This window comes from Ammodytes marinus (genome assembly GCF_949987685.1).
Source record: "Ammodytes marinus genome assembly, chromosome: 7".
NCBI lineage: Eukaryota > Metazoa > Chordata > Actinopteri > Uranoscopiformes > Ammodytidae > Ammodytes > Ammodytes marinus.
The window spans coordinates 737,315-747,314 of record NC_137211.1 but is presented as its reverse complement, the minus strand read 5'-3'; the positions used below and the strand labels follow the sequence as shown (position 1 = coordinate 747,314).

General features: G+C 42.6%; 2 protein-coding genes across 4 annotated transcripts in view; both read right to left on the bottom strand.

The window, feature by feature from the left end:
* Positions 1–2,081, bottom strand: part of hcfc1b (host cell factor C1b) — a 52,510-nt gene extending 50,429 nt beyond the window's left edge. The window contains exon 1 of the mRNA XM_080031631.1: positions 1,467–2,081. Coding sequence (XP_079887757.1) covers positions 1,467–1,638 — 172 coding nt within the window. The 5' untranslated portion in view covers positions 1,639–2,081. The remainder of the gene's footprint in view (positions 1–1,466) is intronic.
* Positions 2,082–5,200: 3,119 nt separating this feature from the next.
* irak1 (interleukin-1 receptor-associated kinase 1) overlaps positions 5,201–10,000 on the bottom strand; it is a 17,414-nt gene continuing 12,614 nt past the window's right edge. For 2 of the 3 annotated variants that reach the window (XM_080030914.1, XM_080030915.1), the window contains exons 13-16: positions 8,662–8,965; positions 7,319–7,462; positions 6,315–6,374; positions 5,201–5,917 (exon numbers count right to left, since the gene is read on the bottom strand). In XM_080030914.1, the coding sequence (XP_079887040.1) occupies positions 5,841–5,917; positions 6,315–6,374; positions 7,319–7,462; positions 8,662–8,965 (585 nt within the window). In that variant the 3' untranslated portion in view covers positions 5,201–5,840. The remainder of the gene's footprint in view (positions 5,918–6,314; positions 6,375–7,318; positions 7,463–8,661; positions 8,966–10,000) is intronic. The other variant, XM_080030916.1, reaches the window with a different exon arrangement.

Below are 10,000 nucleotides of genomic sequence, written 5' to 3'. Positions count from 1 at the left end.
ATGTTTCAATTGTTTTTTCTCTTCACCTGTTGTTGTGTATTTGATGTATTTGCATTGAATATTGTTTATGTATTGTTGTTTTTCCTTTGAATTTGTTTTGAACTCGACGTCATTGTAAATGAGGGTCATCCCTCAATTGGTCTCTCGTGGATAGATAAAAGTTAAATGAAAATATGAGTACACATACAGACAGACAGACAGACAGGCAGACAGACAGACACACACACACACACCACTGTTTGGAAATATTAGCACACACCATGGTAGAGAGTACATTTTTTTTAAAGTATTTCCCAAGTGCTTTCAAATCAAATCAAATCAGTTTTATTTGTATAGCCCAAAATCACAAATACATTTGTCTCAGTGGGCTTTACATTTCATACAATATGATACCCTGCCCTTACACCCTTAGCTCGGCTGAGAAAAAACTCCCAGTAAAAAAAAACCTTTACCGGGATTAAAAAATAAATAAAATTTAAGAAATCTCAGGGAGAGTCGACAGAGTAAGGGATCCCTCTCCCAGGACGGACATACTGCAATAGATGTCATAAGTAGAGAAAAATCACGAAGGAGTTTGATCATTGACCAGGTGATTACATGGTAATACTAAAGTAAAGTGTGAATAGTGTGGATGCAGGAAGACTTCAGATGCTGCCAGAGGATCCACAGAGCCTTCACAAACATCCTAACATTTATTTTGTATGATTACAACTTCTAACTTTGCACACAGACACAAAATTATTCCACAAAAACGCTAAAAAACTACCATAACTCCTCAACTGTGTATATAAAAAAAAAATCTGCCGCAGCTGCAGAGAGGGGTGTGTCTGTCTCACGTCACCATTGTTTTCAGTAAAAAAGGCGCCATTTCTCTGTGTCCGTCTGTTTGTTAGCGAGCTAGCTGCGCCCCAAGCTAACCTAGCAAGCTTGGCCCTAAAATGCTACTCCCCCCGTTTTGTTTGAGCAATTTTTCTTGGCCTGAAGAATCACTCAATCACAACGATATGCTTTATTTATGTTACTCAAACTGTTCTGACTGAAAAATGTCTGAAAATAATGTTTTAAGTCATTAAAAAATTTGAAAAAAATACGAGTGTCTTGCTTGTTAGTTGTGGAATTATTTGAATCATTTTTTGATGAAAGCCCACAACACAATTTGATTTGTTAATTTTTTTTAAACTAATTTATTAATTAAATTTATTTGATTAATGTTGTACTTCATTTATATATTTTTTTAAATGAGGTTGTTTAGAAATTATTTACAAAATGTTAAGAGATTAAAAAAAAATTACTGCTTTTGTATTTTGAATAATCTCAATTTTAGTTACTTCTGATTTAGCTCATGTTAGCTCGGTACCAGTTAGCTTCCCTGCATAGCGCTAAATGACTACACACTAATAGTTAACTCAATTTAAGCACATTAATAAGTGACTTTAAAACATTTACATTAATACTAATGAGCTTACCTGTGTTGTAGACGTGTAATTCGTCCACAATTCCTTCATTTCCTCCTCCAAAAACAACCATTAGCTCCTTGATGCTAACGGCCCTATGTCCATGCCGGGGCTTGGGTACGGGGCCGCTGCTGCCGGCCACACGCCTCCATCGGGGCCGAAGAATCACGGGGACCGCCGCCATGACTCGGCTGAAGCAGTAGCCCTAAGCTAACTAGCTCCTCAGGCTAACTAGCCCGCTAATTTCACAGAATCAGCTTTTTTTTCAACAGAATGGGGTAGAATGTCTCCTACACATATAAAGGTTGATTTCAGTAGAAAAATAACGTCCGCCTCTGATTGCCCAGTGCTGCGGTCCCAAAATGGGTCAGTTTGGCGTCAGAAATCCCGAAAGACGACAACCAAATAGTCCGCTAGCTTCTCAGGCTAGCATGCTAATAGAAGCCAGCGCCAGAATCAGATATCTTAGCCGCTGGTGAGAGCTGTTAGGCGGCTTGGTGGTTTCGTGTGTCCAGGGTTCCGTGGGGGTCCAGTGTGCGGTTGTGCGTCTCTGTGTGGGCCGGAATATGGGGTTAAATCATGGGTTAAATGTGCAGAGCGGAGGGACTGAGCGCCAGTATGGAAACCGCCATCTTACTGCTGCTAACAGCAACAAACAAGAGCTAGCTAGGCGGCTATGCTAGCACACACACAGAGCGAGAGAGAGAGACAAGAAGCTAGGTGGCTATTGCTAGCACACAGACACACACCATGAGACACGCACACACACGCACACACACGCACACGCGCGCGCGCACACACACACACACACACACACACACACACACAGGCAGTTATGCGGCTATTGCCAAAACAGAGAAAGCCTGCCTAAATATGAATTCAATAAGTCATAATGAGGAGTCGATAAAAACCTTTTATGTCAATTATGACTTCAAACTATCAATATTTTAACTCCATTATAATTCTGTCTCATAATTTAAACTTTTTGTTGAAATTAAATTTGATGATTTTCGTCACATCATCTCTTACATCTCATCTAACTTAAGTTTTTATTTAAAAAAAAATTAAAATTATTTTTTGTCATTTTCAAGCTTTATTAGACAGTACAGAGTTGAAACGGGGAGACAGAGAGAGAGAGGGGAGGTGGAGGGGGGATGACCTGCAGTAAAGGTCCACGGGTCGGATTTGAACACGCAACCACTGCAACAAAGGCCGGAGCCAATATGGTACGCGCTCTATCCACTACACCACCGGAGCGCCCAGTTGTTAGACATTTTATATAATTTTTTTTAAATTTCTTTTTTAACTTTTTATCAAAATAAATTTGTCGATCAACTCATGGATTGGTCGACTAATGTTTCACCTGTGCTTGTACAGGCCTTTCTTTATATAGCTTCAGTGCCCCCGACTCCTGGAACAACTTACAGCAACAAATTAAACTAAATACCTTCATATCTTTTAACCAATTTAAACAAACTATCTTAAATCTGCCAAACTCTACCTGTAACTGTTTTAATTAGACTATATTGTACTTTCACCCATTTAATTTTAATTGCTGCCACTCTTCACCACTGTATAAATGTTTCAATTGTTTTTTTTTGTTTGTTTTTCTTCTCTTCACCTGTTGTTGTGTATTTGATGTTTTTGCATTGAATATTGTTTATGTATTGTTGTTTTTCCTTTGAATTTGCTTTGAACTCGACGTCATTGTAAATGAGGGTCACCCCTCAATTGGTCTCTCGAGGATGAATAAAAGTTAAATGAAAATGAAATATGTCCATGGTCTAGGCCTTTCTTTATATGTCCAGGTATAGGCCTACATAAACTGTTTGGCAAAATACAACATTTCATAAACTCGTTATGTGTGCAGAAATCTTCTATCTGCTAAAGTAAAATAAGGGACAAATCTTCGGCCAGAATGTTTCCCTGTTTGGCCCGTTTACAGAGCCTAGGCTGTGTATTAACACTGTTTGTTTTACCCCGACACACACAGTACAGACAGGCAGCGGATCATGAGGAGATATTCACTGATTTAGACAACAAGTGATTTTGACAAGTGTTCTCCAGAATCACTTAGTGCGTTTCCATGGCACAACTAGATTGTATTATCACATATACCGAACTAGACATCCGAACGGACCGCGTCACTTGTCTGAGTATACATGGCCTTTCAGAAATCGGATAAATGTCCGATGCATGGCTGTCTCCACTATGCTAGGTGGCGCTGTAGCCCTTTGTGTGTATACATATATATATATATATATATAAAAATTATTATATATATATAAATATTTATTTATATTTTTATATAGTCTACTATCTATGCAATAACACTACTATTTTTTACGTCGTCTCCTTCCACTTCCTTGTGAAATCCTCCGCAGGGATTCTCGAGCAAGCGCAGAACGAGAAATCCGATATGCGATGTCCGACCCCTGTATACATGCAGAGACTGACTACACCTTTAATGAGACACTTATGACTGCAACACCCTACCAGTAATGACACTTATAAACAGTATATATTCATAATTTATTCGAAAGGGGATGGACATGGACATTAATTAACTTCTGTTTCAAAAATACAAGACTTAAGTTTGCCAACGTTAGAACAAATACTAATTTATGTGACGAAAACAGAAACTTTACAAGTGACATTAAAGAAATAGAAATATACAAACACACAAAGTAGAAAATCTTCCAAAACGTTCAGGTTCCGTTTCAGAGCCTACGGAAAATGTAGTTCACCCCAAGTTAAAAGGTGCTGTAAGCGGAATGGTTCTTTTAGCTAACTTCCTGTCAGTTACTGCAGTTAGCGGTCCCCTCGCTCGTCCCTACGTCACCACATTAATGCACTGCGGTCTTCAAGCAACAAGTTATCTAGCATCATCTCAGATCCATAAGTGTGATAAAACATGATAAAAACCATCAAAACAGACATTGGGAAGGATTTTTACCTGCTCCGCCATTGTAGGCGCATAAACATTCACCCATCTGTCGCTCTGCGCGTGCACCGGCAGTGAGACGGGTGCCGGTTTGTAGCGTTCTCTCTTCTGATTGGTTAACAGTATTGGGATCCCAGAAAAGTTTATTTGCCGATTACATGCAGAGCGGGTGACTTGAGAGATCGGCTTTATGAAACGCGCACATTATGTAAGTGATCACTGTATGAATAAAGAGCGATTTTACACTTATATTAACATAAATAAACCGCTTACTTCACCTTTAAGTTAACTTAAACTGCCAGTAACCATGAGGTCACTGACCGGTAAACCTGTAACATGAACAAGGTTGGTGGAATGTACTGATGCTTTTGATGTTTTTTTTTGTGAAATCGTTGCATAGATAACCGTTCTAGAGCTGCTGGGAGTCTTGATTTTACTGATATAATTCATTTGTACTGTAACAACAAATGTCTCTAATGTGATTGTACCGTCATGCAACCAAAGCCAGATTTCAATAGAAAAACTTGAATTACAAAAAAGAAGAAGAAGAAGAACGCCCATAAATATTCCCCCGATAATGTAAGAATCAATAAATATGAAATGTTAAAAACCGAAATTGAGAGGAGGGGGGCGGGGGGGGGGCTTGTGGTGTGGTTAGATCCCCCCCCGCCCCCCTCCTCCATATAGTCTCAGTCCTCTTCACAGCAGACCCGGGTTAGAATCCAGCCCGGGTCGTTCTCTGTCTGTCATTCCCCTCTCTGTCTGTCTGTCTGTCTGTCTGTCTGTCTGTCCTCTTCACAGCAGACCCGGGTTAGAATCCAGCCCGGGTCGTTCTCTGCATGTCATTCCCCTCTCTGTCTGTCTGTCTGTCTGTCTGTCTGTCTGTCCTCTTCACAGCAGACCCGGGTTAGAATCCAGCCCGGGTCGTTCTCTGCATGTCATTCCCCTCTCTGTCTGTCTGTCTGTCTGTCCTCTTCACAGCAGACCCGGGTTAGAATCCAGCCCGGGTCGTTCTCTGCATGTCATTCCCCTCTCTGACACGTTTCATCTCTGTCTCTACACACTGTCTAATGAAGCAAGAAAATGCAGAAAAAAATTTCTTAAAAAGTGAAATGATAAAGAATGAGTTCCAAGCGTTAAGGGTCCATTCACACTAGTCCTTGGTCCCGGTGCCTTGGCCCTGTTGCCCCCTAAAGTCTAGTGTGTTCTCCCACACACACACACACACACACACACACACACACACACACACACACACACACACACACACACACACACACACACACACACACACACACACACACACACACACACACACACACACACACACACACACACACACACACACACACACACACACACACACACACACACACACACACACACACACACACACACACACACACACACACACACACAGAGAGCAGTGTGAGTGTGTGTTCTTAGTGATGTTGAGTTTGAAGGTAATCCAGTTCATCACTCTCCTCTGGACCTCTGGCCTCCGCTGAACTCCCTCTGTCTGAAACACACACAGAGAGATACAAAAACATTATTATTAGAACAATCGATCAGCTTTATTTAAAGGTGCTCCGAGGAACTTTCAGTGTGTGTTCATTCTAGCGCCCCCCTTTGGACAAAAGCGGTAGTGTTTTTACCACGCCAGCTGTTGTTCCTGGGTGAGCGTATACCCCATGACAAAGGCATTAAGAAAAACTATATAAAAATAGCATTCTCTTTGCACTGATGGTCTGGTTTGCTGTTACATGTAATTTATGATCATCAGAGTGAAACATGAGACTGTTTCAGAAATATTTAAAAGTTCCTCGTAGAGACTCCATTTAAAAATACATACAATACAACAACTTTAAAAATGATTTATAAATGAGAAAAGGACAGTGGTGGGTTTGTTTACGCACAGAGATCTTCAGATGACGGCTGACGTTTGTCCTCCAAGTTCTTCTTCTGCTGATTCACCGCTGCAGACAGGAAGTGATGCGTTACTTATAGTCATGTGACCAGTTTACAGAGTCTAGGCTGTGTACTAACACTGGGGTTGCGTTTCGAATCGCATACTTTCTACTATTTAGTTTGGTAGATAAAAGATTTAGGATGTCCCGATTCTTGTGTCCAGATTTAGGATGGTTAGAAGTACCCGGATGTCCTACTTCATCCGGCCAAGATTGTTAGTGTTGAAAAGTGCATCCTATTTGGGCGATTCTGACCCACAATCCAGTGCGCTCGTGAAGTGACGTCACATCGACGAAGCCTCCGTATGAAAACAAACGGGGATGAGACGGATATAAAAACAAGAGGCAAGATCAAGGCGCAATGTTATGATGAAATAAGAGAGTAAAAGTATGTCCCAATAGTATGCCTACTGCATCCTAACTAGATTCTTTTTATCGTCGGATGTAGTATGTAGAATAGAAAAAAGAAAGAGTATGCGATTCGGAACGCAACCTGGATTTTGTTAAAGCGCTCACACACAGTACAGACAGGTAGTGGATCATGAGGAGATATTCACTGATATTGACAAAAAGTGATTTTGACAGCAAACGTTCTCCAGAATCACTGACTACTCCTTTAATAAAATTCCTCTCGTATAACCTTCCTGAGTTTCATACACAAACACAGACAAACACACACACACACACACACACACACACACACACACACACACACACACACAGACAGACAGACAGACAGACAGACAGACAGACAGACAGACAGACAGACAGACAGACAGACAGACAGACAGACAGACAGACAGACAGACAGACAGACAGACAGACAGACAGACAGACAGACAGACAGACAGACAGACAGACACACACACACACACACACACACACACACACACACACAGACACAGACACACACAGACACACACACACTCACAAACACACACACAAACACGTACCTGAGTTAGCGGGGGACACAGAATGCAGTGAGCCCACCGGAGAGAGGCTGGCTGAGTGTGTGTGTGGGGGGAAAGGGTACTGGTCCTCTGTGGGGATGGAAGCAGGTCTGGACTGGGTGGACCCGTCTGCACACCGCACTGAATCTACAAACACACACAGCGATTTGACGCGTTATTACACTGCAATCGCACGCACGCACGCACGCACGCACGCACGCACGCACGCACGCACGCACGCACGCACGCACGCACGCACGCACGCACGCACGCACGCACGCACGCACGCACGCACGCACGCACGCACGCACGCACGCACGCACGCACGCACGCACACACACACACACACACACACACACACACACACACACACACACACACACACACACACACACACACACACACACACACACACACACACACACCCTCTGCCTCTCTCTCTCTCTCTCTCTGTCTCCCCATTTCAACACTGTACTGTCTAATAAAGCTTGAAAATGCCCAAAAATAATCTAAAAAAAAATATGTAAAAATAGTCGCTCTTTATTCATACAGTGATCTCTTATATAGTGTGTGCGCGCTTCATAAAGCCGGTCTCTCAGTCAGCTGCTCTGCATGTAATCGGCAAATAAACTTTTCTGGGATCCCACTACTGTTAACCAATCAGAAGAGAGAACGCTACAAACCGACACCCGTCTCACTGCCGGTGCACGTGCAGAGCAACAGATGGGTCAATGTTTATGCGCCTACAATGGCGGAGCAGGTAAAAATCCTTCCCAATGTCTGTTTTGATGGTTTTTATCATGTTTTATCACACTTATGGATCTGAGATGATGCTAGATAACTCGCTGCTTGAAGACACTGAACATTTACAGTGGACTCTTAATTCTTTCCAGAGCTGTACTATATAAATGCTTTTTGTTCTGTACCTTTGATTGATTGTTTATAAATATAAATATAGATATATGCATTGTATAAATATATAAAATATATATATTTTTTAGTATATTAAGTTGTATGTATGTATGAATAGTCGTAAATGGCAAATATAGTATCGCCAATTGTACAGAGAATATATGGATTAAGAGTAGCGAATATAGTTTAAATTTTTTAAATTTAATAAATATTTTTATTTTTTTACTATGGAAAAGGGGTAGGATTAAATAAGTGTATACTTCTTCCTGCTCCTTTTCAGGCATATCTCAGCAATACAGATAATTTGTTTTCTTTTTCTTTTTTTTTTTTTTGTGAAAACATAATTTGTTTATTGTATTTCCATGCTTTTCATTTTGTTTTGTATGTTTGATATGTCTGAAATAAATTGAATCAAATCAAATCAAATCAAAAACCTTTGCTGGTCCCATTAGAGTTGAACTGGTGGTACTGGGAGAAGCCTCTGCTCTCATCTGTCTCACACGGGCCCCCCACAGAGGAGCTGGAGTTTGGGTTTGAGTTTGAGTAAAGCCCGGATGGATGGTAGGCGTGTTCTAAGGGTCCCATCGAGGAGAGCTGATTGGATAAGGGTCCCATAGCAGAGAGCTGATTGGATAAGGCCTCCAGACTGCTGTCGGTGTGGCGGGGGGGTGAGAGGGGTGAGGGGGGGGACAGGGTCTTTCTCAACATGCTGTGGACGTCCTGCAGCTTCTCAAAGACCTGGGAGGAAAATAAAAATGTATCAAGGCTTGGCTAGTATATGTATACACACACATGGGTTGCGTTCTGAATCTCCTCCTCTTTCTTTTTTCTATTCTGGAAAATAGAAGAGCCCCCCCGTGGGGGGCTCTTACCCACTGCCCACGAGCGCCCCGGTTCCCACATATTTTGATCAATGAATTTTCGAAACTTTTCCATGACATTTTACCCGTGTGTGTGTGTGTGTGTGTGTGTGCGTGTGTGTGTGTGTGTGTGTGTGTGTGTGTCTCTCTCCCTGTGTGTGTCTCTCTCTCCCCCTGTGTGTGTGTGTGTGTGTGTGTCTCTCTCTCCCTGTGTGTGTGTGTGTGTGTGTGTCTCTCTCTCCATGTGTGTGTGTGTGTGTGTCTCTCTCTCCCTGTGTGTGTGTGTGTCTCTCTCTGTGTGTGTGTGTGTGTGTGTGTGTGTGTGTCTCTCTCCTTGTGTGTGTGTGTCTCTCTCCCTGTGTGCGTGTGTGTGTGTGTGTGTGTGTGTGTCTCTCTCCCTGTGTGTGTGTGTGTGTGTCTCTCCCTGTGTGTGTGTGTGTGTGTGTGTGTCTCTCTCTCCCTGTGTGTGTGTGTGTGTGTGTGTGTGTGTGTGTGTGTGTGTGTGTGTGTCTCTCTCCCTGTGTGTGTGTGTGTGTGTGTGTGTGTGTCTCTCTCCCTGTGTGTGTGTGTGTGTGTCTCTCTCTCCCTGTGTGTGTGTCTCTCTCCCTGTATGTGTGTGTGTGTGTCTCTCCCTCTGTGTGTGTGTGTGTGTGTGTGTGTGTGTGTGTGTGTGTGTGTGTGTGTGTGTGTCTCTCTCCCTGTGTGCGTGTGTGTGTGTGTGTGTGTGTGTGTGTGTGTCTCTCTCCCTGTGTGTGTGTGTGTCTCTCCCTGTGTGTGTGTGTGTGTGTGTCTCTCTCTCCCTGTGTGTGTGTGTGTGTGTGTGTGTGTCTCTCTCCCTGTGTGTGTGTGTGTGTGTGTGTGTGTGTGTGTGTGTGTGTGTGTGTGTGTCTCTCTCCCTGTGTGTGTGTGTGTG